The 27676-nt window shown below is 42.1% G+C and overlaps 1 protein-coding gene across 3 annotated transcripts in view; it reads right to left on the bottom strand.

The window, feature by feature from the left end:
* Positions 1-27676, bottom strand: part of ESR1 (estrogen receptor 1) — a 347108-nt gene that overhangs the window by 43501 nt on the left and 275931 nt on the right. For all 3 annotated transcript variants that reach the window (XM_084827850.1, XM_084827852.1, XM_084827853.1), the window contains one exon: positions 7147-7285. In XM_084827850.1, the coding sequence (XP_084683976.1) occupies positions 7147-7285 (139 nt within the window). The remainder of the gene's footprint in view (positions 1-7146; positions 7286-27676) is intronic.

Raw genomic sequence — 27676 nt, 5'->3', positions numbered from 1 at the left:
AGGCCAGCAGCAACTGGTGTCAAAATTGGTGAGATACACTCTATATGCCTAGTCCTAGTTAGTCATCCAGACTTTGCATTTTTAACCCACTGCAGTTTCCAGACAGTTTTCGAAGTCAGCTCCATGTAGAACGCTTTGCAGGAATCCAAATGGGATGGTACCAGACCATGGCTACCTGTGGCCATGCTATCTGCATCCAAAAAGGCCATAGTTGGTGCATCAGGCTAAGCTAGTGAGAAGTACTTGACAGAACAACAATAAAACAACAACAACAATTTAAAACATTAAAATAAAATAAGGGTATGAGCAGAACATGATAAGGCACCAACAACAAGACAGGTTGTCTTCATCCTCCTCATCATCATCCTGAAAGGGTGAGGATTATTCCAAATTGAAGACGTGCCTGAACAAGGCCCTCTTCGTCACTAGCTGTAGTGGACTTGATACTGGAAGGGCTGGCGAGGAGTTTTAACGAGCTCCTACAGCAGTGTGTGTTAAATGCATAGAGACCTGTGTAGTCTAACACAGTGAGCAGATTTTTGCTAACTAAAAGTTAGGCCCCTGATGGGCAGCTTTCCTGCTGGGCCTCTCATATACTTTTAATTGGTACCAAGCAAGTGCAGCTCCATACGTCAGCAGCTGTACATATGCCTGGTAACCTAACCCCTCTCAGATAGGGAGCAGTGTCTTCTCTCACCGATGAGCTAGGAGGCTCTCCCTCCCAACTTGGAATGTTGGGGCCTCTCTCTCTATGGAAAGGCAAGTAATTTCCCAGGCTGGGATGCTTCAAGAGCCTTCGAGAATATGAGAGAGGGCTATATAAACTGGAGAACAAAGCAAACCAATTTGGTCTTGCTCCAAGAGGGAATCGTGCTCTGCCATCCTGGAGAGCTCTTGTTGGTCCTGAATGGAGTATCTCAGTTATCTTGGGGACCCCAAGATGTACTTATCAGAGGGTGCCTGCTTTATCAACCGAAGGAATGTGAGGTTTCTTTGTATATTCTTTCTGCCTCCATATCATCTATGGAGTATATGGTGTATTCAGTAAACTGTTAAACTAATACATTTGTGATTTGTTTCACTTTGGTGGATATGTGCATCTGGATTAATTGCAACCTAATAAATCAGGATCCCATAAATCAATACGGTAGCCTCCAGAAAACCAAAAGGGAAAGCTCGGCAGGGTTGCCAGGGGATCAGCAACAACCGACTGCATTATCATGACTTAAATGGTTGAAAAGCCTTCTCTAACTGCTTTCTAACTCCTTATAAAGATCCTTGCAAATGATTGTTCAATGGTTATTCTCATATGGCTAAGCATTTTTCACCATGCTAGTCTGGATAAAACATTAGAAGCTGAGTATCCCAGTGCTTTCAATACATCAAATTATTGCCAGCTGAAATTAAGGTAAAATTCCCTGTTTTCACAAAATGACTGTGGACAAGCTGACAGCTTCTCATTCCACTTTCCATTTAAGCGTCCATATGAAAATATTTTCAGCTGGATATGAGACTTAACAGACTATTAGCCCATATTTTTATGATAATTTCTGGGTTGGAACTCCTAGCAAAAATTCCATAGAACAACAGAATAATGTGTGGTCTCTAAATCACCATCTGGATAATTTTGAGAGCTGACAGAATTGCACTTGCTGCTTAGATTCTCAAAGGAACTCTTCTGGCAGGCTGGTATTCCTGAGATACAGAAGACACAATTTTTTTGCTGCCATGCATTAGGGAATAGGAAAGACTAAGAGCTTTCCTACATAAGGCTTTTAACCCGCCACTTTACCAAAGTGAAGGCTTCTGCTTCCAGAGTCTTTCTGGGATTAAGATCAGCTCTTTACATGGTTTTTTTTCCAGGGCTTGTCTTTCTCTGCCTTTCTATATGTTCCATTACACAACCCCTAGGTGGTGCTAAGGTATAGTGGAATTGCGCAAATATTCCAAGGTTTCGTGGTGTCATTCAGAGAAATACCAGACTTTCCCCATTAGAAAAAAACCCGCTATAATGGTTGCAAATCATGGGAGAGCCCCTCATGTAAAGCACCCACATCATGTAAAGCACCCACAAGCTACTGGGAGTGAGGAATCACAAGTGTACAATAAATGCCTATGTAGAAAGGCTCTAATAGAGAAGGCACTAGGATAACTTCCTCCTTCTGAAGCAGAAAGCTATACGGTGAGTGGCACTCACAGAGGTAGAAAACATATCTCTGTATTCTCAAATCAGTAACCAAATTGTATGTAATAATGTAATACCTGATATACGGCTATTGTAATTCAGAAGAAGTTGTTGTTGTTCAGTCGTTCAGTCGTGTCCGACTCTTCGTGACCCCATGGACCATAGCACGCCAGGCCTTCCTGTCCTGCGCTCTCTCCTGGAGTGTGCCCAAGTTCATATTCATTGCATCGGTGATACTATCTAGCCATCTCATCCTCTGCCGTCCCCTTCTCCTTTTACCTTCAGTCTTTCCCAGCATCAGGGTCTTTTCCAGAGAGTTTTCTCTTCGCATTAGGTGGCCAAAATATTTGAGCTTCAGCTTCAGCATCTGTCCTTCCAATGAGCACTCAGGGTTGATTTCCTTTAGGATGGACTGATTTGACCTCCTTGCAGTCCAGGGGACTCGTAAGAGTCTTCTCCAGCACCACAGTTCGAAAGCATCAATTCTTTGGCGCTCAGCCTTCCTTAGAGTCCAGCTCTCACAGCCATACATTACTACTGGGAAAACCATAGCTTTGATTAGACGGACCTTTGTCGGCAAGGTGATGTCTCTGCTTCTTACTATGCTGTCTAGGTTTGCCATAGCTTTCCGCCCAAGGAGCAAGCGTCTTTTAATTTCATGGCTACAGTCACCATCTGCGGTGATCTTGGAGCCCAGGAAAGTAAAATCTGTCACTGCTTCCATTTCTTCCCCTTCTATATGCCAGGAAGTGATGGGGCAAGATGCCATGATCTTCATTTTTTTCATGTTGAGTTTCAAACCAGCTTTTGCACTCTCCTCTTTTACCCTCAACAAGAGGCTCTTTAGATCCTCTTCGCTTTCTGTCATTAGGGTGGTATCGTCTGCATATCGGAGGTTGTTGATAATTCTCCCAGCAATCTTAATTCCGACCCGTGATTCATCCAGCCCGGCATTTCTCATGATGTACTCTGCATATAAGTTAAATAAGCAGGGTGACAATATGCAGCCTTGTCGTACTCCTTTCCCAATTTTGAACAACTCAGTTGTTCCATGTCTGGTTCTCACTGTTGCTTCTTGACCCTCGTACAGGTTTCTCAGGAGACAGGTAAGGTGGTCTGGTACTCCCATCACTTTCAGAATTTGCCACAGTTTGTTGTGATGCACACAATCAAAGGCTTTAGCGTAGTCAATGAAGCAGAAATAGACGTTTTTCTGGAATTCTCTTGCTTTCTCCATGATCCAGCAAAAGTTGGCGATTTGATCTCTAGTTCCTCTGCCTCTTCGAAACCCAGCTTGTACTTCCGGTAGTTCTCGGTTCGCATACTGCTGAAGCCTAGCTTGTAGGATTTTGAGCATCACCTTGCTGCCATGTGAAATGAGCGCAATTGTGCGGTAGTTTGAACACTCTTTGGCGTTGCCCTTCTTTGGAATTGGAATGTAAACTGACCTTTTCCAGTCTTGCAGCCATTGTTGAGTGTTCCAGATTTGTTGGCATATTGAATGCAGCACTTTAACAGCATCATCTTTTAGGATTTTAAATAGCTCGGCTGGAATACTGTCATCTCTGCTAGCTTTGTCGTTACTAATGCTTCCTAAGGCCCACTTGACTTCACTCTCGAGGATGTCCGGCTCAAGTTCAGTGACCGCACTATCCTGGCTATCAGGGACATTCAGATCTTTCCTGTATAGTTCTTCTGTGTATTCTTTCCACCTCTTCTTAATCTCATCTGCTTCTGTTAGGTCCCTGCCTTCTTTGTCCTTTATCATGCCCGTCTTTGCACAAAACGTTCCCTTGAGATCTCCGATTTTCTTGAAGAGATCTCTAGTCTTTCCCATTCTGTTGTTTTCCTCGATTTCTTTGCATTGTTCATTTAAGAAGGCCTTCTTGTCTCTCCTTGCTATTCTCTGGAACTCTGCATTCAGTTGGATATATCTTCCCCTTTCTCCCTTGCTTTTCGCTTCCCTTCTTTCCTCAGCTACTTGTAAAGCCTCATCAGACAGCCACTTGGCTTTCTTGCACTTCTTTTTCTTTGGGATGGATTCCGTTGCTGCCTCCTGAACAATGTTACGGACCTCCGTCCATAGTTCCTCAGGCACTCTGTCTATCAGGTCTAATCCCTGAAATCTATTCCTTACCTCCACTGTATATTCATAAGGGATGTGATTTACATCATACCTGAATGAATTAGTGGTTTTCCCTACGTTCTTCAATTTAAGCCGAAATTTTGCAAGAAGCAGCTCATGATCTGAGCCACAGTCAGCTCCAGGTCTTGTTTTGACTGACTGTATAGAGCTTCTCCATCTTTGGCTGCAAAGGACATAATCAATCTGATTTCGATATTGACCATCTGGTGATGTCCATGTGTAGAGTCGCCTCTTGTGCTGTTGGAAAAGAGCGTTTGCTATGATCAGCGTGTTCTCTTGGCAAAACTCGATTAGCCTTTGTCCTGCTTCATTTTGTACACCAAGGCCATGCCTGCCTGTTATCCTGGTGATTTCTTGACTTCCTACTTTAGCATTCCAATCCCCTATGATGAAAAGGACATCTTTTTTTGGTGTTAGTTCTAGAAGGTGTTGTAGGTCTTCATAGAACCGATCAACCTCAGCTTCTTCGGCATCAGTGGTTGGGGCATAGACTTGAATTACTGTGATGGTGAATGGTTTGCCTTGGATTCGTACTGAGATCATTCTATCGTTTTTAAGATTGTACCCCAGTACTGCTTTTCCCACCCTTTTGTTGACTATGAGTGCTACTCCATTTCTTCTAAGGGATTCTTGCCCACAGTAGTAGATATGCTGGTCACCTGAATTAAATTCGCCCATGCCTGTCCATTTTAGTTCGCTGATTCCCAAGATGTCGATGTTCAATCTTGCCATCTCATGTTTGACCACCTCCAGCTTACCTTGATTCATTGATCTGACATTCCAGGTTCCTAAACAATATTGTTCTTTACAGCATCGGATTTTCTTTTCACCACCAGACACATCCACAGCTGAGTGTCCTTTCAGCTTTGGCCCAGCCACTTCACTCTTTCTGGCGCTACTTGGAAATACCCTCTGCTCTTCCCCAGTAGTATATTGGACACCTTCCGACCTGAGGGCTCATCTTCTGGCGTCATCTCTTTTAGCCTTGTGATACGTTCCATGGGGTTTTCTTGGCAAGAATACTGGAGTGGGTTGCCATTTCCTTCTCCAGTGGACCACATTTTGTCAGAACTCTCTGCCATGACCTGTCCGTCTTGGGTGGCCCTGCACGGCATAGCTTACGGCTTTACTGAGTTACGCAAGCCCCTTCGCCACAACAAGGCAGTGATCCATGAAGGGGCTCAGAAGAAGTATCATCTGTTAATTCACTAAGGGAACAATCCTATTCATGTTCAGAAATAAAGCCCTACAACTCCCAGCATTACCCAGCAAGACTTTTTCTGTCTAAACATGCATAGGATTGCACCCTAATACCTGTTCCCACATCAATACTGGTGTTTTTAAAGGCACTACCTCACAGCCGAAAGCTGGTTTTGCCTATTTCCCTTCATCTTTGCAATTCTCCCCACTCCCCCCACCCCCACAGCAAAACACCACAATGCCATTCCAAGATCACATTTGCAAATCATGTGTCAAGACAGCGATTTGTTCAGGGTATTTGGCCAGGGTATCATGTGGGGCACATGATGAGGAGGCCACCATGTTGAACCTATGCAGATTTGAGACTATTTTGTGCCTGGATGGGAGATCTAGGAAATCCATGTATGCCACCATGAGTTTCATGATGAAAGAAAAGTAGGATAGAAATGTATTAAAGATATGATGAAAATGCTGGATAAATTATCATGCTCCTGTCGCGCACTCTCCTTGTAATCATCTTGAAATAAGATTACTTCATAGTTAGCAAACACACAGATGGTATGAAATCAACTAGTGGGCAGTTATGTGTAGGTATGGATCTGGGTCCAGTCTTTGTCATGTAAATGTATAGATAAAATTAGGGATGTACTAAAAACCTACCTGGCTCTGCACCGGGCAATCTGCGGTGGGGGGGAGGCACTCCGTCCCTCCCCCCAGAATCTTCGGTCGGGGAGAGGCGATCTGGTCCTCCCCCCCAGAATCCTGCCTGGATGGCTCCGCTCCACGGCCAAGCTGCGGAGCCGCCAACCAGCTCCAGCCGCCCGCAGCCAGACATCCGGCCGCTGGGCAGCCCTGCAGGGATGCAAATGGCAGCTGCATAGCCGCCGCCATTTGCATCCCTGTATTGAGCCGTGATAGGCTATGTAAATATTTACGTAGCCTATCACAGCAGGGGGAAAAAACCCAGCGTACGCAAATGGCGGTAGCCGCCGCCATTTGCATACGCTGGTTTTTTTCCCCCCCGCCATGATAGGCTATGCAAATACCTACGTAGCCTATCACGGCAGGGGGAAAAAAAACCCAGCGTACGCAAATGGCGGTAGCCGCCGCCATTTGTGTACTCTGGGGTTCCCTCCCCCCGCCATGATAGCCTACATAAATACTTACGTAGCCTATCACGGCCTCCACAGGGATGCAAATGGCGCCCCTGCGTTAGCCGTGATAGGCTACGTAAGTATTTAGGATGGCCGCCATTCGCAAAGCAGCGCGGACGGGAGCAGGTAAGTGCTCCGTTTCATGTGCCTTTCGTGGGGTGGGGGCGGCGGGGACTTTGTCCCACGCGCCTTTCGTGGGTTGATGGGTTGGGGGCTTCGTTCTGTGACGGATTTTCGGGGGCCGAATGCACTGGCATTCGGCCTCACCGAGATCCGTCGCAGCTCTGACATCCCTAGATAAAATACTGTTAATGATCCAGTTTTAGTTAGGCTAATTCTTCTCTGCTGCTGGCCTTGATATCTTGTGAACAGCTTGATGGCAGTCAGGATAATACTAATAATATTGCATAGCATGGCATTTATTACAATAAAAAATGGGGGGAAATAAAATGCAGACTGACCTGTCCAGTAATAGGTTAGGGGCAAACAATAGCTTTCCTGGGTGCTCCATTGATCGCCACACTAAGCCAATCATCAGTATCTCTAACCAGGCACACTCCAGTAGATGGACCTGATCATGGAGTGATAAATCCACAAACCCTAAAATAGAAAAGAAAAGGAGAAAGAGCAGTAAGCATTGGGATACATTTGTTCAATGTGAAAAGAAGAGTTAGTGTTGTGCAGTGCTAAGGCCTGGATGTAAGACAGCAGATCAGCAATGATGGAGTTCACTAGGAAACACCTTAAGTTAACCTAGTTCACAGAATTGTAATTGATGTGATGGAAAAATAAGGCAGCATCATGTGTGGCGCCCTAACCTCATGTGTGGTGCCTCAGATAAGGTAGACCCGTGTGGTATGACAGTGGAATGCAAATGTGAGAAATAAAAATATAACAAAATATTTTATTTTGCAAGTAGAAATAATGGAAGTATTAGGGGAAAACATTATGGGAATCCCTGCACTAGTTCAGAGTAGCAAGAGATTGAATCATAGGTAACCTAGATAAATCATATCTTCAGTTTCCATTTTTATCTGTTCTAAATTGTTAATAAAGTTGTATAAAGTGTATAATGACCATTTTACAAGATGTTACTTTTCTATGGCCTTGAAAGCTAAAAATGTACTTTATGTTGTCTTTAAATCACTCATTTTATGATGTAAAACCTTTGACTTCACTTCTTAAACCACTTATTTGGAATCACCATGTATTATAAAATATACATTGTCAATACTTTTGCCAATAGGGCTATAATCAGTACTCCATGCATGTATCCTGGCATGGCAAGGATACATGCTGCTTATAACAGATCATAATAAAATTCCAACTTTCTTCCACTTAACTGAGGAAACTGAAACATGTCACACTGATAGTTCACATTTTCTGTGGAATCCTAGAATATTTTAATTGAGAGAGGGAGGAACAGTTCTCCCACATTTCAGAACGACAGTGTGCTGCAGTGAATTACCATTCCTTTTCTAGTGTAAAAATCTTCTGGTTCAAGTTCTTAAAGTGCCATATATTTGGAATCAGCACATATTATACAATCAAACATTGCCAGCCCATTTTGCCAACTGGGCCTAAGCCAGGAACATTGTACTGCCCCACCTGGAATTCTGGTTTGTACTTAGGATTTTAAAACACACACAAAACTTCAGGCTTTTAAAACTGATTACATGACTGCTTCCAGTTAAGGAATGAGAGCTTATTTTTTAAAACAGGAAAATGTATGGTTAAAAAAAAGGTGATGGGTGATTCTCTCCCCAACCCCTGTGACAATAGCACTCCAACTCTGTAGTTTATGAGAAAATCACTGACTTTTGCATGGGAGTGAGGAAAGACCAGCAAGAGCATGACTGGAAGACCCAAGTATCTGGGCTGCTTCACAGTAAGGTTTCTGCCCCGGACTGCAGCCTTGGTTAGCCCAGCCTCCTTCTAAAGTGTACCTGACGTTATTGGCAGAACCTCTCCTGCATGTCAAGTCATTTTCATTACTGCATCTTTCATTCAAGTAGTGGTAGTTTGATGATCACCAGAGTACACCCTGGAGATCATGTACAGCAGGGGTGGGCAGAAGGTAGACTTCCAAATATTTTGGATCTCAACTCCCAGAAGTCCTAGCCAATGGTCAGGAATGCTGGGAGCTGAAGTCCCAAACATCTTGAGATCTACTTTCTGCCCACCCCTGTTGTACAAGAAGTACCATACAGAATTGTGTCTACTGTTTCAGTTACATTTGACTGGTCAAATTGTGGAATTAGTCTATTTCAGAAACTATTATTACTAACAACAGGTGGGGCCCTGCAACAAAATGTTGCAGTGTGGAGTGCTTCTGTCCAGCCACTAAATTCCAGCCCCCTTTCCCCTCCAACAGTCAACTGGCATTCCATGCTCACTGAACAGACTCTATCCTCAATGGGGGGGGGGGGCAGTTTCTTCCTGTTGGGTTTTTTTGAGCCCAATTCCAGCTTCATGTGCCATATGTGTGTGTGTTCCTCCCTTCTGCTTTTCCAGTGATTCCAGGAGTGTTTCCTCCCGCCTCCATCAGTCAACATTCCATACTACTGAATCCTTATGGTGCTGCTTTGAAGTGATTTTGTCCTATTAGGGTTTTTTTCCACTTTTTAACGGGTATCTACAAACTTGGAATTGCACCAAATCTGCTGATGTCTTTCCTTCACGTGTTTGGTGCCATTTTGGCTACAGTTCCACAAACACAGGAAGACTTGAATAGTTAATAGAGGAAATGATTGATACAATAATTTGTCTTCTCAATACCTTCTATTTACTCCCGGTCCTGAGCAGAAATTAGATTATTTTAAGCATCCTGCATATTTTTAGTTCATTTAGAGCAGGGATGCACAACATTTTTGGCCCGAGGGCCACGTGTAGGGATGGTGCAGGAGTCCGAGGAGGAGGTGGAGTCCGAGCCATGGGGCCCTAACGGATCTGTCCACCGAGTGCCCCGGAGCTCAGCAAGCAGCTGGGAGTGGCACCGTGGACTTGTCCTATGCCTGTTCTCCTCAGAAGAAAGAGCACTCGGGGGTGTGCCTTGCCGAGGACTCATCCTGCCTCCACCAGCTGTCAAGGAAACCCTTGACAACCAATGTGGGCCTCGGTGGCACCCAAGCACTCTAGCTCCATCCTCCTCAGGGGAAGAAGAAGGCTAGAGCACTTGGGAGATGTGCCACGCCGTGCACATAAAGCACAATGGCTTGACTGCTGGAGTCCTTGGCACACAGAGGAGGGGTGTCCCGTGTGGCTTGGCAAGCAGGGAGCCTTGTCGAGGGAGTCCGGGTTGCGCCGGTGGGGGGAACAGCTTGTCAAGCTCTCCCGTGCCCCAGACGGAGGTGAGTCTGTCCATCCCTAGCCACATGTGGTGCCAGTTGGGCACCCTGAGCCACACATGCATGTGAGCATACACTTGTGACCCCACCACCACCACACACTCATACTCGCCCTCAAAACCTGGACGCAGGTCCTAGTTTCTGGAGTGTCCTCTGGAAGCATGCCCTCGGAGTGCTGATTTCTACAGTGTTCTTAGCAGCAGTGGAAGCAAATAAGGTACTAATTTCAGCTGTGGGGCCATGGAGGGCAAAAAATACATTGTGGGGTCACAGGCTGTGCATCCCTGATTTAGAGCATGGAGGCATAATGTTTATATGAAAATAGCAAGTAAGACTTGAGTTTTGATTTATGTGTGTGTGTGGGGGGGGAGCATATCCTCTTACCTAGTGTAAGAACGTGACTAGTTCGTCCTCTAAATTTTTTGATAATTAGACATAAAGCTAAACTTAGTCTGTGTCTGAATTAGGAGACAAACAAATCAGCACTGTCCATTGCATCCTCATCTAACATGTATCTGTACTATTAATTACAGTTGAATATCGTGCTAATTGGTTCTTTATTGGGAAACTTTCAGCTGATTGCTCAGGTCTAGTAGCTGTGCAACTGTTTCCTCAAACTCAGAGTTCTACAACTGATTGCTCAAGCTCAGAGTTCTGCAGTTGATTGCTTAGAGCAAGAAACTGTGTGTTTTTAATAAATCTGGGGACTGTGTATTTGTCTGCTTGGAACTGGGAACTATGTGTTCTTCTCCTTCGAACTGGGAACAGTTTGCCCTTCTACTAGAACTTGGAACTGGACAGTTGGTTACTTGGAACTAGATTGTTTTAACGTATAATTAACAAATCTATTAAACAAATCTATATGTTAAAACAATCTATTGTTAATTATTTGTTAAAACAATCTATTGTTTTAACAATAGAGCTTCGGCTATTGGGCGGTATAGAAATGAAATGAATAAATAAAAATATTGTTCTAACATATAATTAACAAATATTTTGATATATTCCTTTTCCTCTTTTATTGTACAATTCTCAGAAAAAAATATTTAGAGGCATCCCAGGCCAGCAATGAAGTTAAAGCTCAGGTAGAACAACTTGACAAAATAGAAGGCATTGACAATAGCAGTAAACATAATAATATTATACTTAGAAATCTAAAAGAAAACAAGAGAATATAACAAGTTAGTTGGATGTCTAGAACTTCTTATTTTAAATTTAGATATTAATGAGAAGGTTGTTGTAGAAATGCATATGGAAGAAATACAGAAGGGCTAGGAGGAGAAATCTAAGTAGAGAAATCTTATAGCATATGCAGTCAGAAGTAAGTCACACTGAGTTCAATGAGGCTTCCAGATAAGTAGGTATAGGATGCATTTTAATTACTTTTTGGACTACCCCATCAAAAGAATAATTTGTGTAGGCTATTTGGAATAACCATATAGGTAATCCATTCTCTCTCCAATAACTCTACAAAAAAGATGAAATTTTAAATTCCGAACAGAAAGACGAATTAAAGAAAAATCCAGTATAAAATCCCATCTAAAATAATTAAATTTATAGAAATGAGCAACTGTAACAACAGCAGGTAGAACACATAGATTTCTAAAAGATCTTGATATAAAGAATGTAGAAGCAGATATATTGGATTATTACTCGCATATTGAGAAAACAACTGTTCATCAAGAAAACCTTCAATGAAGGAGCCAGATTAAAACAGAAGGGAGTGGATTCATGGAATTTTACATTCAAATTAATAATATAATCAGTGAGGTTATTTTGTCATGATTTTAATAAAATAATTAATACATTTAGTTTTATCATTAAAGACAAGATACATAAATAGTAGCATTACAAGGGGTAGAAAGTACTCAGTTCTTCAAGAAAGAATTAGCAGATATAATTGTCCATGAGAAACCTATTAAGAAGTCCCATATTATTTAAAAGGTTTAAATCTAAGTGCGACATATGCATTATGCTCCAACTAAAGCCAAGGGATTGGCAATTATATGGCAGTGTTAGTTCTAAGTAAGTTTTTGAGGAAGAAAAAGTTGATTCAGATGAAATGTATGCTTTTGTACAAGGATTATCGAATTCCAACATATTTATTTTGGTTAACTTGCATGGTCCTGACTGTCCTTCAAGTAAATTCTATTCTTTTTATTCAAGAGTCTGATACATTTTGCTGAATTTATCATAGGAGAGGACTTTAATGGCGTGATGAACTCATACAGGGAGAGAATTACTAAATCTACTTCATTGTTAGACTGTTTACCAAACACCTTCAAACAATGACTGGAAACTTCAATTGTGTTATGTCTGGAGGTTTTACAATAGACAAAATAGGAATTATACTAAAGCTATTTAAGGTTTGATTTTTCTAATTGGATTTATATCCCCCTCTTCCTCATAAAGAGCCCAGGGCAGCTACCAACTTATATAAAACATAGTGCACCACATAGATGACATTAAAATAATGACTCTAGAATCACAGCTATATAATAAAATACAATGAGATCATCAACACAATTGATCAAACAAAAACAAACAGAGCACTTGCCTATACCACAAAAGCCTGCAAAAATAAGTATGTCTCTAATTGCTATCTATATAACAACAGTATGGGAGACAGCTGAATCTCTACTGGGAGTTCCATAGCTGCGGTACTGCCATCAAAAAGGAGCTGCCAGATGTGGTAGCTCCACAAGCCACATTCCTCAAGGGTTCCACAACCAAAATCTCCCTAGCCAATCTTAAATCCAAGGATGTTTGGTCTTGGGAGAGGCCCTGAGCTGTTTAGGGCTTTCTATATCAGTACTAACACCTGAATTGGGCTCAGTAGCTCACTGGCACAGAGATTTCAAAACTGGTGTGACACGCTCCCATCCCACTGTCCCTGTCAATACAGGCAGCAGCATTCTGCTCCACCTGCAGCTTCCAAAACGTCATCAAGCCCCACGTAGGAAGCATTGCAATGGCCCAATCAGGAAGTTCCCAGAGCATGGACTACTGTTATCGGGTTATCCTGGTCTATGAATGGCCATAGCTGGCAAACCAGCCAGACTTGGAAATGACCTGCCCAAAAAGCCTTAGTCTCATCAGGAGTTAATCCAGTTTATTGGCAGTCATTCAGCGTACCACTGCCTCCAGGCACCACTCCAGCATTTGTGCTGCCTCTCCACATTCAGATATAATGGAAAGACAGAGTTGGGTGTCATCTGCATATTGGTGACACTGTGCTCCATATCCCTGGACGATACCTCTGCCCATGGTTTCATACAGATGTTAAATAGCACAGGAGACAAGGTGGAACCTTGCAGGATCCCACAGCATAACTGCCATGAAGCCGAGCAGACGCCTCCCAATGCTACTCTCTGGTAGTGACCCTGTTGGAACACCACCCCACTCGGACTCTCACGACATCCCTAGCACTCTCCCTGACAACAGAAGGAGAAACAAAGGGAGGGTTTTTTCAAGGAATTGGCTTTGCTGTGCTTGGGTCCACACAGGGCTCCAGTATAAGTCACGATAGAGCACTTGCATCATAGGTACTGCTGACAAAAGCGCTATTTTGGTTTAACACTTAAATTTTTTAAAAGAAGTTGGAAGGCTGCCCGGAGCACACCTATACTTTGTGGGGATGGCTACCAGAATTTAGTGGTAGGCAAGGTGAAGTAAATGCCATGAGCTAGTGTGGAACTCTGATGGCCAGCCCTGAAATGGCGGAAACAGTGGGGAAACACAGGCGGGGAAAACACTGGGGAAACACCCCTTGACTGGGGTCAGTGAGGTGAAAGACACACCCCTGGGCAGGGCTACCATGCCAGAGTAAATGCAGAGGGTGATGCACACCACAACAGAAGCACAGACAAGCCGACTTAAGGAAAACAATCGGACTCAGTCTCAGAAGAACCGGTTTTGGGGCGCTAAACTCCAGAGTGGCTGCAAGATGGCCACAACATCATGTATCCCTAACTATGTCCAAACGCAGCCAGCTCCGAGTAAGTTGCTCATGGAAACACCCCCAAGTCTCTCTCCTGGTCCTGAAGGCAGTAATCAACCAGGGCGACCAAGGCTGTTTCAGTGCCATGTCCAGGCCTGAAGCTAGACTGCAAGAGGGGAGCTGCCATAGGCAAACTCCGTGTTGCTCCTGTCTCAGCTGCTAGGCCAAGACAGACTAGCATGCCCACCCACTGAGGGGAGTGGCCCATATCCTGCGAGCTGTCATCTTCCTTGATGTGGCCCAGTGATGCACAAGCACAAAATTGCTCAACCCAAAACCCAGTTGTGCCCCACAAACAGTACAAATGCCTAAATGTAACCTCTGCTACCTGCTCAACAAGATTATGAAGCAGCATAAGGTAAAGTGGTCTTTACATCCAGTCAAGTACTTAGCTACATTTTTGACTACTAAATTGGGTGATCAGTTTTCCTAAACAGCTATACTAGATTATTAGATAAAATCAAAGCAGATCTTCTTCTGAATGGTCTAAACTGAAAATCTCATGGCTAGGCGGACTTGCAAACGTTAAAATAAATATACAGCCCAGAATTCTCTACATATTTAAAAACGTTTCTGTCTCGATTGCAGTACAGACTTTGGAATTGTGGCTAAAGATGTTTCCTAATTTATATGGAAAGGGAAACCCCATAGGGTAGCATTAACAACACTACTGAAACCTAAACAAAAGCAAGAAACAGGAGCAAGTTTGCTTGGTCAGTGAGCAACTAGAGTACAGCACCTTAATATTTTTCCTTATGGCTCCACAAGTAAAAGGACTAGACTCTTACCATTTTTTAAATGAAAGGTAAAAATTCAAGAAAGCGTCTTGGACTGTCCTTCGAGGGGCGCAGGGTAGAGCTCTCCCCCACCCCATGACCATGAGTATGAATATACAGTGTCTGCAACAAACTGTATGCTTCACAGTGTTGTCACTGACAGCTCACTCAAGCAATCCACTTTGTTGTAAATCTGTGTTCCTTTCATTCCATATTGAAATGCCAAACTTCTGGCATTCCACAGTTAAGACTACATTTAATGTTTTGGTCCAAGCTACCAAGAACATAATCAAATCCACAATTCTATAGGGAAAACACCAGATTATATAACAGCAGCCTTTTGCCTGTCATTTTATTCCCTTCAGTCCAAGTAGTTCCCAAGCATGAAGTATACAGAAATGGCTTCACCACTCATTAAAATGCAAGCACTGCTGTTGTAGATTACAGTAAGTGTCCAACTATGTGTTGCTCAGTAAGACTGAATTTTGACTGAATACAAACAGGGTTGTTGCTGGTGCTGTTGCTTTGCCTGTACTACCCACCTTGGCTATAGCACAAAGAACTGCGATAATTCCACACGCAAGTCCATGCTTCATTTAAGAACATAAGACAAGCCATGCTGGATCAGACCAAGGTTCATCTAGTCCAGCATTCTGTTCACACAGTAGCCAGCCAGCTGCCTGCGGGGAATCCACAAGCAGGACATGAGTACAACAGTGCCCTCCCACCCATGTTCCTCAGCAACTGGTTTACATAGGCATAGGGCCTCTGATATTGGAGGTAGCATATAGCCATCAGGACTAGTCACCACTGAAAGCCTACTCCTCCAGGAATTTGCCCAATCCCTTTTTAAAGCCAGCCAAATTGGTGGCCATCACTACATGTTGTAGTAAATTCCATAGTTTAACTATGTGCTGTGTGAAGAAGTACATCCTTTTATCTATCCTAAAGTTCCCACCAATCAGCTTCATGGGATGACCCCCAAGTTCCAGTATTATTATTTGGTGTATTTGGTGTAGCATTTCCTACTGCAAGATGATAGGCCATTGTTCAGCCTCAAAAACAGCTTGAGTCTTTGGTAGGGATGTACGAAAGTCACTTACCTTTTCGAAGGGTGACATTCGCGGTGGGGAGGAGGCGCTCCATACCTCCGCCTGAAATCCTACCCTGGCCAGCTCCGCTCTGCAGCAACTCCGCAGAGCCGCCGGCTGGGTGCATCCGCATGGCAGGTCTGCGGATGCAAATGGCGGCCGGTGTAGCAACCGCCATTTGCGTCCCTTTGCCGAGCCGTGATAGGCTACATAAATATTTACTTAGCCTATCACGGCAAAAGCAGGGATGCAAATGGCGGCTGCTACATCCGTTGCGTCCCTGCCCTGAGCCGTGATAGGCTACGTAGATACTTACATAGCCTATCACGGCTTGCCAGGGACGCAAATGCCGGCTGGCATAGCGGCCGCCATTTGCAGCTGCAGCCCAGCAGCAGCTGGAGCCGCCGGACCTGCTGCTGCCGCCGGACCCACCACCGCAGCCAGGTAGGCTCCGTTTTGCGGGGCTTTTGTGCGGTGGTGGGGCAGGTTGCTCCATTCCGCCATGTATTCCGGGGGGCCGAATTCACTGGAATTCGGCCTCCCTGGGATCTGTGGCGGAATTCTCTAACATCCCTAATCTTTGGTAGCGGAAATCCCTGTACCATAAACAACACATGAATCTCTGCCTACATGTACAACCATCCTCATCTCCATACATTTGCAAACATCACTTCTTTGGATCCTGGTTTCATGCTGTACTTCTAACACCCTGAATGGTATCTGTTTTGTCTGGAGATTACAGATGCAAGGATCATTCTTATTTGGTACTGTTGGGAAGCATAGAACATTCTGCAGCTCACTCATAGTGAAAAGAGTAAAAGGATATATTGTTAATCAGTAGTACTTCCTAGAAGCTCACAAAGGCTGCAGCGAAAGACAGGGACAGGAAAGGGTTTCTTAGTTAAATCTCTTTCAACGCAATGTCACATTAGTTTTGCATAGACTGAGCTTCAGCCAGCTGTTGGTCATTTAAGAGATAAAAGTGCTGTTGACAGTTTTACTATGTGTATATTATTTTGTGAATAGCACAAGCAGAGAAAATGAGATATATGGCTTGATGTTATCAGCAAATGCAAAGCTTTTCATCCCATGGTATTTTATTCTCCCTTTATAGGAAGAAAAAGAGCATACAGCTTTATGAGTTGCTGTTTTTGTCACAAAAGAAAAGCAAACATTATTTGGGGGTCATCTGTGGCAACTGCCTAAGTAGTAAGGAGGAGTTTAATTCTTGATCTGGGAAGCAGAGGCGTGGGGCAGGGGGATACTGTTTCCCATGTGGCAGAGACTATAGACAATGGACTCCCTGCATGGTTGCATTCCTACCACAATAACTTACCTCTTGGTACATTTGTACTTTTGCACATCCTATGCAAAAGAGAGGAATAGTATTGACATTAATTGTGATGGTTCTATAGCCAGCAAATCATTCAATATTTATAACCCAACATAGCTATATGGTTAATCTTCACGGGGGTAGACAACCTGGTGCCCTCAAGATGTTTTGGACTACAATCCCTATCAGCCCCATCAATCATGGCTAATTATCAGGGATGATGGGAGTTGTAATCCAAAACATTTGGAGGGCACATAGTTGCCTATCCCTGATCTTGAACACAGATGATACCTCAAAGTTTGTCATAGGCAGCACATCAGATTCAGAAACATAAGACTAGAAGGCACCAAAAGCTGTCAACTTCGTACATACAAACTTGGTTCATCCATTTTGGCCCATTTCAGATATACATTTCCAGCTTGCTAAATCACAGTTCCCCATTTCATGCATAACAAAGAACTGTAGTTTAAATTAACCCCAAGTGGCATGCTGGTGAAGGAAGAAGGTCAAGGACAGGAGCATGCAGGCCCGAAGCTCAATCTCAGCTTGCTAATGCCCAGAATGTACTTCTGAACTGGGCCTCTGAAACTCTCACAACAGTACTTTGATGTAACAAGGAATGGTGCAGTGTTCATCTCATCTGGTCATTAATAGTGCCTGTTTAGCACTGCCTCATTTTTGCATGAAAACTGTAGCTCGTTAAGGAGATAATGAACTTCACAGATGCTTCTTGTCTACAGCTTAATTTAGGTACCATCCCAAATTTTGGTTTGTACTAAGCATAGTTTATAAGCTAAACCATCATTTTGCTTTCAGAAAATAGAACTAGCAATCCATAGTTTAGAGTTGTTTCTCTGCTTTCAGTTTTCAACTTCTCAGCAGTCATGGACCAAGAGCCCTACCTATAGGTTTTCAGTTCATCCATCACACCAAAGCATTGGTTGTAAATCCAATTCTTCAAACCATAGTTTCTGATTTGCTGGTTTATGGAAAGCATAGTTTGTCAATTCAGACATTGTGGCAGACTTCCTTAATCAGGGTTTGAAATTATATCTGAAATAAGCATATGTCTAAGCAAACGTTTTCCAGCGCTCCATATATTGGCCATTGCTCTACTTTTCCTTCTTCATAATATGGATGATTTCCATTAAAAACACACACACTGAATTTCTGAATATTTACTCATCCCTCTATTGTTTTCATGGGTGTCATTTCGGATCATGTACAACACCCCAATATCATGGAGATCTTAGAAGCCTTTTCCCTTGTTTAAGTATGTTACATTCCAATTATTTGGTAGGTAGTGTGGGTGTGTTGTTTAAACGAAAACAGGTCTGTAATCTGGAGTGGAAAGAAAGTGTTTGTATGGGCAATCTGCAAAATATTAACACCAAGACAGGCTGAAATGAAAAGGAATGTGACAAAGAAGACTGGTGCAGACTTCTTCAAAGTCTTCATGAACTTATAGAGCCTTACTACATAAGGCATTTATTGTGCACTCATGATTCCTCTCCCGTGGTAGTTTGTGGGTCCTTTACACGATATCGTCATAGTCCAGGGCTTCTCTCGTCCTTTGCAACTATTATAGCGGCAGCAGCGGCGGGGGGGGGGGGGTTAACGAAGAAAGTCTGGTATTTCCATGAATGGTTGCATGCAACTACGTGTATTTGCGCAATTCTGCTATACCACATTGCCACCTAGTTGTTGTGTAATGGAACATACAGAAGGGCAGAGAAAGAAACCCCCCAGAACAAAAATGTGTAAAGGGGCTGATCTTAATCCCACAAAGAATCTGGAAGCAGAAGCCTCAGTAAAGAGGTGGGTTAAAAGCCTCATGTAGAAAAGCCCATAGATTAAGTGTTATAAATAAGTGATGATATCTCAGGATTAATACAAGGCCCCCTGAGATGCTGAAGATACCTCTCTACTTCCATAACAACAGCAAATGCAGAGAATATCAACATTATTGAAAACATGTTTGCATGTAGCTGTTTTGCCAACTATAAGACTGCATTGATATTCATTTCTTGCGACACTGAATATCCATATCACTTAAATTTGCTTCAGAATGTTTAAGAGAGTAATCAATATGAAAAACACGACAGCAGACAAAGGTAATGAAGAAATAGTTTTCCTGTTTTCTGAAACACAATAAAAGAATAAAAATAAAGTTTTGCACTGAAAATATTATTTTAACTGTTTTCCAGCTATAACAGATAGCAAGTAACCAAGATCCTTGCAAAATAGCGCTGTGCCAAAATGCCTCCCCACTCCTTTTTTTTTTTAACCATTCTCATTCAATTTGATAGGAAAAAATACTTTCAAATATGTTCAGAGGAGAAGAACACTATGGAAAAATTCTCAAGGGTGGAGTTTTGAGTTTTTATATTTATCTTACTTATGGGGTGGCTGGGGAGTCTGTATAAGTGTCCTGTCTTTCATTGTACAAACATATCTCCAGCAGTCTCCCCAGCTTCCCACACTTCAATTAAAGCCCAGGCAAAGATATCATGAAGTAACTCCTCCCCCACAAGGCTTTTTCAGATCAGGAAACACAGGCAGCCAAGGAGGCTGCAGAGTGATGAAGAGATGTGTACTAGAAAGAAAACACCCACACAGCACCCCAAGACACCTTGCTAAAGTAAGCCCCCAAAGAGCACCAAATGAAATTCTAAATAAATTCTAAGATGCCCTGAGAATGAGATAGAAAAACAGAAGCTTCTTTTATAAGGGAAGAAAACTTTCAGGAAATAGGACAGATTTTGACCCAGAACCAGCTCAACCTCTTCTCTGGAGCTGAGCACAACACTCCCCCCCCTCACACCCACTCCAGGGTTTGCAAAGAAGGAATGGTAGTATAAGTATTTGCATTAGAGATAGGATATACCTACAATCACCCGTCTGAAATTTAACATTTGGGAGATCCTGGGGAAGATGCTGAACCCTGAAGAATGACAATTAGAGCAAAGGAAAAAATGATCAGATAATATTAGTATGAGAAAATTTTGGAAATTTCCCTTTCTCTTACTTCCCCTGCTCCCCACCCCCCGCCCAGAAATAGGCCATTTTGCAGAATTTTCTCCGGATATTCTCCATCTTTGGGGAGGAGTGTCCACCTTCCCCATCCCCATGCTCCAGAATGATGCTAAGTATAGGGCACCGTGGAGGCTGCAAAATGGTGACCAGGCTGCAACCTAGTTGCTGCTATTGCAACTTGCAGTGGCAGCAAAGAACACCAAAGACCCTTAGGGAAAACAAAGAAGCTTGCTTCAACCACTGCTAAGGGTGAGCCCCACCTCCAAGAAACTGTTGGAAAATTTTCCCTCCCCGGAGAAATATGGTAAAATAGTGCCCCCAAATTCTCTACCCAAAAATAGGGTGGAGAATTTTGAGAGGTCATTTCTGCACAGCTATATTACACAGTATATGGCACTGCAATCACAGACATGTTTACCCAAAGGTAAATCCCACTTAGTTGGATACTGACTTATTCATGCGTAGAGTAGACCCACTGAAAACAATGGTACAAGTTTCCATTGAGTTCAGTGGGTCTACCCTAAACATGCCTGTGTCTCTATCTAATCCCAAATTGGTGGTTTTGGCCAGACTTGGGACCAGGTAATCTCCAAGATCGCTTTTTCCCATATGAAACTGCCTGGGTTTTAAGAACTTTGGAGAACGCCCTTCTCTCAGACCTACTGCCTTCAGGGGCATGTTTGGTGGGGACATGAGTGAGGGCCTTCTCAGTGGCCACTCCCAGGCTCTGGAACTCTGTGCCGAGGAAGGCTAGGTTGGCCCCTTCTCTGTTGTCCTTCCACCAGCAGGCAACAGCATTTCTGTTCAGGTAAGCCTTTGGCATATAACCTGGTCTGTTGCTTAAACGGGGTTTAATTGGTTGGGTGCTGTTTATTTCTTTTATTGTATCTTTCTAATTGTGTTTTTATTCATTTCTTTCTATGTTGTGTTTTATTTTTTAAAATTGTTTCAGATCTTATTTTATTGTTAGTTGCCTTGAATACCATTTTTTTTGGCAGGAAGGCAGGATATAAATTAAATCAATAACAATGACTAAAAACACACATTGAGTTCAATGAGGCTCGCTCTAAGGCAGCCTTCCCCAAGCTGGTGTCGTCCAGATGTTTTGGATTACAATTCATAGTATTCCTGACCATTAGCTAGTCTGGCTGATGGGAATTGAAATCCAAGACTTCTGGGGGGCACCAGTTTGGGGAAAGCTGCTCTAAAGTAAGTGAATATAGGATTGCTATTTTAGAAGAATGTTTTCTTTTTAAAAGCCAACAACCACTTGACCCTTAAAGCATCCATTTTTCCCTCCACTTCTCATGACATACCTGTTTCAGACGCTTTTGCAGTGTTTCACTACTTAAGTATGTGTAGGTTGGTGCCCTAAAACATAACACAACCTGGTTGCCAAAACCTATGGGCAAGATCCAAACAAACCTATGTACTTTTAAAATCCTATTGATTTCAACAGTGGAGAGTTAAGCAAGTTTTTACATCTCCCACTGAAGATGCTGGATTTCACAGATTTGTTCAGTATTTTGGACGAAATTATGCTCCCAATGACAAACCACCCTTGATTTTTACAAAAGCAGGATCAGACCCTATATATTTTAAAGAAATAAAACAGACACATGAAGAAACTGATGGTACTTTCATAAAAATGCTGAACATTAAATATTATAATCTGTTTTAAGTATACCTGTCTCTTGAGGCATAGCTCATATGACATATAGATAGTAAATGAATGCAAACGACGATGCCCTTTTAGTGATTTGCTTCAAAATGTTCCTTTCTGTGTAGATTTTGCCCCCCGCCCAAAAAAACAGAGCCATAATTTGTAAATTTACCCCTTTAAGCTTAATTAGCTTGTAGCATGCATTCGGGGAGATGTCATCAGAGAACCTAGCATCTGGTGTTAATTATTTTAAAAGGTCATTTTACATTTGCTATTATGGACTACATTGTATACAAGTCAGAAAAACCCTTTTAAAAGGAAATTGCAGTTAATATTTACAATTATAATTATAGAGCTGGCCATAAAACCTGTCAACGTTGCATTATGCCTTCTGTTTTAAAGGCCATGGCTAGCTTTTTATCTAAACTGGTCAAAGTTATGCCTTCAACTGAAACTTGCAATATTCCATCTGTAGAATGTACATGTTTAACAAGAATAATAAAAAATAGGGCTCTTTTTCATTTATGAAATCACTTAAAATGATTACATGGTTGTTTGTTTAATCACTGCATTTAAGGTAAAAGAACAAAAGAATCATCACTTCCTACAGTTGTATTGGATAATTTTAGCTGTATAACTTGATTTATTTTTAATTTTTGTAGCAAACAACTGAACCTCTACAAAGTTGACAGAAAGACGCAGTCAGATGAAAACTCCAATTCTAGGTTGACCCACGAGAAAAAAAGACTCCTGAATTACAACCATTCATCCCAATATTTCAATACATATCAGTGTTATGAGCTGCAGTGAATAGATGCTCCATTATGTTTAGCGCACGGATGGTCAATTTCTAATTTTCTGTATACTCAGAAGCCACTATTATTGTTTGAGTGGTATAAAAACTGGCAGTTTTATTTAGCACTCATTCATTCCCCACCACTGAGTGGGCTAGTGCCTAAATAATGTTGGCACCATTCAAAAGTATAGGCTTCACAGGGCCAAACTGAACACTACCTTAGTTTCATAATACTGGATTTGGTTCATAGTTCTCTCATTTCAATCCCTGGATTTGGAGCAGAGCAGGAAGCAAAAGATTAACCCCCTACCACCACCTTGCCATGCTAGGGTTCCACGGTTATATAACTTATGCACTCAGCCATAACTGGGGCATTACATACCAAACTAAAGGGGAGAGTCGCATAATACTATGAAATATCTGTACATCTTAGAAATTGAAAATATCTTAACTGTCCTCACCAGCTCAAGTTAGGTCAACCTATTTACCACCCATTAATTAAAATCAGGTAGGTTGCCATCAACATGATGGAATGATTATTGAGAACTTGGAGCCATTGATTATGCAGGCTCAACTATTGGAATGGGAAGCTGAAAACATGTTGAAGATCTTGCACAAAAGGAAATGATAGATATGAATATGACACTGCCATTGTCAATGACAGCAACAAAGAGTAATAATCAAACATTCATTCCACAATGTGGAAGTCAACATTTAGAACTCATTCAAGCTTAAACTCTTCACCTGAACACAGCCCCAAGCTATAAGTCAGTATGTACTTATACTTTCCAGAATATCAGGGTTATATTTTATGTTTCTACAGCAAAGGGGTTCTGTTTAAAAATAGCAATCTGAGGCTTTCTTCACACGGAGCTTTTATCCTGCAATTGAGATTGCTCCTTCACAGAAGTTTGCAGGCTCTTTACATGATGACGTGATCATTCACGGCATCTCCTGCACTAAATGCCCTTCATTACATTTTTAAATAGATTGAAGATGATGAGCTATCAAATTACCCTGTTGTGTTCCGCTTGAGTTCCCTCTGTGAAAAAAGGAAAAGCAGCAAGAAGAGGAGCAAGATCAATGAAAGATATGGAAGACTCAGATACAGGGAGGAGGAGGGGGAAAGGGGAGGGGGGAAAGGAAGCCGGTGAAAAAGGGAGTCATGATCCTGCATTTAAAACAGAAGCAGAAAGACTGGTTTTAAAGGCAGGATTGGAGGCTGGTGTAGAGATGCCCTGAGTATCCTTCAACATAATAAGGATTGTGTACTGGTTAGGATACAGTGGATGTTAAAAGGCGGCATCTCAAATGGAGGGCTTCCACTGCAGGATGAGCTATCCCTGCCACTTGAACCAACTACTAGAGAAAGCTGTAATCCCATGACAAGCCTCAATGCTTGCATTTTAATGGGAAAAGAGTGGGTTTTCACCATTCATTGCTCTCTCGCTGTTCTAGCAATGCCATCAGTCTCCATCCCTCTGGAAACATTATGTTTGATGAAGAGCTCTGTCTCAGGGATGGGGAAACCCCAGTCCACAGCCCCATCTGCCTCCTTCCTTCCCCAAGCCCCCTGGAAGCTAGGGATTACTCTGCATGCTGCTCCCCCTCCCAGTTGGCCAGCAGCATGCTCGAGGAATATCTCACTGACTGGAGGTATCAGTGGGGATTCCAGGATTTTCCTTGGCAGACCACTGGCCAGGATTCTCCTTGGCAGACCACTGGCATATTAGTAAGTGCTTTGCCTGCACCATGTCCTACACAATCAGCGAAAGTATGAGGCAGGTAAAGATGCTGTGACCGAGGCACCAGGTGAAGGAGCACTCCAATGGGGTGGCTTTGCTGCCCCACATGCAGCAAGGCCTGGGAGTGAATGATGTGTGTATGTGTGGCCCCACCTCTGATGTCATCTGGCCCACGGAGGGGTCTGTGGTGGGTAACCCACCACCCACAAATAAGTTCCCCACCCCTGATCTAACTAACCTCATGGCAAAATGACCTGCATGATAGAATATGGGTTGTGCTGCCTAGGTATAAAACAGGGTGGAGCCATTCAAAGAGTTGGGTAGAAAGTGTGTTTTTTTCTCCTCCCCCAAAACCAGTGGGAGATTACTTCCAGTCTCAGAGTAAAGTCAGCAAAAAAGCAGCCAGCAAAGGCGGATTTCAGGACTGCTGGAGAAGATTAAGGACCTCCATCCTACCTGCCCCTTCTCCATATAGAATCCCTATTCCTTCTCCAGTCTGCTTTGGAACCATTTGGCACCAACTCATATTCCAAAATATGGAATATGATCATGTTTATCTTTAGAACTATATGTGGAAACTACCACAACTACTTTGACCTAAAGAAACAGAGAAGTTGGGGAGCTTTGGCAATATCTGAACATAATTTTATATCCTGCCTTTCCCCTATAAATTGTACTCAAGATGGATAACAACAATAAAATATAAAATAAAATACAGAACATTAAAACATAAATGCAAATCAATACAAATGTATAAAACTCATACTCTAGTATAAATATTAAAATAGAAAAAGTGCTTCAAAATGGTGGACAAAGGCAGGGACCTAGACATAATTTTACAATAACAAACAAATCCTATTATTTGCAACAAAGTAGGACCTATTGTGAAAAAGGCTGTAAACCACATCATGGTATGTATGCAATAGTTAGATAAGAACAACCAACCTGTACTGGAGAGAGAGAGAGAGAGAGAGAGAGAAACTCATAAGAGCAGAGAAAGATTGGATTTAAATGGAGTAAAAGAACTTAACACCTAAGGAAAAATGATTCTTACTGATTCAATATCTTCATAAACGTGGACAATGTAATTGAGGAACACTGTACTTTAGGCTCAAAAAAATAATTTCTCCCCTCTGAGTCATGTGATATCTTTGTAAGAAGTTAGTAAACTTGTAAAATAGCTTGATGCAGTTTATTGTACTGAATTTGTGAAGTCTTAACTCTGGTTTTGATACATAGAAGACCTACCACTGCAGAGAGGGCCTTCTCTGAAGTGGCCCCACACCTTTGGAACAAGCTGCCATCAGAGGTCCACCATGCTCCATCCTTGCAGGCTTTTAAGAAGGCCTTGAAAACATATTATTTTATGAAGCTCAAGCGGGAATGTTTTATCATTTATGGTGGACTTGTAAAAAAGCTAAAACATTTTGGAAATGAATACAGTCTTTAGTGCAAAGAATATTAAAGACTACTATAGAATTAAAGCCAGAAACTTTTTTATTGGGACTAATAGATAAACATGTAAAAGAGAAGGGGGGAACCCTCTTTCTCTACATGACAATGGCTGCAAGGTTACTGTATGCACAAAAGTGGAAGAATGAAATAATACCAACTGCAAATAAGTGGATTATGAAAATGATGGAGCTGGCAGAGATGGCAAAACTGACTACTGTAATTAAAGAAGGATCAACAACTAAATTTATGTTAGACTGGAAACCTTTTATAGAATTTGTACAAGAAATAGAGAAAAATGATATCTATGTATCTGGATTTTGAACTTTGAGATGGTTAACTCTCTTTTGTTGTTGTTAAAATTAGGAGAAATAATATAATGTCTGTGAACTCAATGTATGATACACAACCAAGATAACAATTAGAGAATAATAATGAGCATTTGTTGTGTAGGTGGAGCCAAAGGTACCTTATAATTGTAAGAGATATTTTACTATATGTCTATTATGTGTTTATGTTGTTGTTTTGAAAAAATATAAATTATCATCAAAAAGAAAACATATTCTTTTACCTTGGCCTGCTCTTGATATGACTGCTAATGTTGCTGTTACTGCTGTTAACATTGCTGCTGATTTTATTGGTGGCTTCTATTGTTGTTTTTATTGTTTTTATGTTTTTATCACTTTTAATTTTTTAACTGTTTTATGTATTTTATTGCTGTAAGCTGCCTTGGGAGGGCTTCTGCCCTGAAAGGCAGCCAAGCAATGAAATAAATAAATAAATAAATCCTCCTGAGCTCTCCTGATCATGGAGCAATCCAAGATAAGGGAGCAGTAGATAACTCATGGTAGCAGATGAAAGGGTTTTTCTTTCCCAGTGTCACTGTGGTGCATGAGCTTATACTGCTAAGTATCAATAAGAGCCAAAGGGAGAACAGAGGGCAAGATGCTGCCAGGCGAAAAAGAAAATATTCCAGAAGTAGAAGCAAGCAAGCAATAGATTGGAGACCAGTTTTTGATGTGTGAACAAAAGCAGATCATCAGGACTCGAGTTCAAGAGGAGTGGAGAACATGAGCTGAGGACAAAGGTGGCTACTTTCACTCAAAGTTTTAAAATGTCCAAGGGTAACCATTTTGAGCTACAGATGACAATGGCTGTCATCCAATATTAAGTAGTATGTATTTCTGACAAATTTCTATCCAACAACAGATATTCAAAAACTTCTGCTATTTGCCAGGAAATTTATCTTTGCTCTCATGTAGTCATGACGATGCTAATCCCACCATAACGCAGGGCCTGAAGGCATATATTACAGGAGGTATCCAAGGCTTCTGGTATATTTTATTATAGGCATGATTATATTATTGAGTTTGCTAGTGCACATTTTGTGTGAGCTCATTTTGGAGGAGGGACAGTAATGGCCATTTACGGGAATATAAAAATGCACACTGTGGCATCCACTTTCTGATATTAAGATCACATCAATATATTCTCCACCTCAGTGTTTGGTATTCTTGGTCATTGAGATTGGTGTGCATATACATGTTTCACTCGTGGCATATATGGGTACAGCAGAATAGAAGAAATGCAAGAAATGTATTACATGAATGCATAGCTTGCATCATAGTATGGGACAATTCACACTTGTAGTAGCAATAGTCTTAGGTGGCAGGAGTATAAACGGTAAGTGTATAGGTAGGCTCAGCCAGAAATGCTACTTATGTGCACTGTCACCTCCACAGGGTTAGCATA

The sequence above is a fragment of the Heloderma suspectum genome, chromosome 1 (genome assembly GCF_057233095.1).
Source record: "Heloderma suspectum isolate Gila_16-S chromosome 1, 16-S_ref, whole genome shotgun sequence".
Lineage (NCBI taxonomy): Eukaryota > Metazoa > Chordata > Lepidosauria > Squamata > Helodermatidae > Heloderma > Heloderma suspectum.
This window is presented reverse-complemented; position numbering and strand designations above follow the sequence as displayed.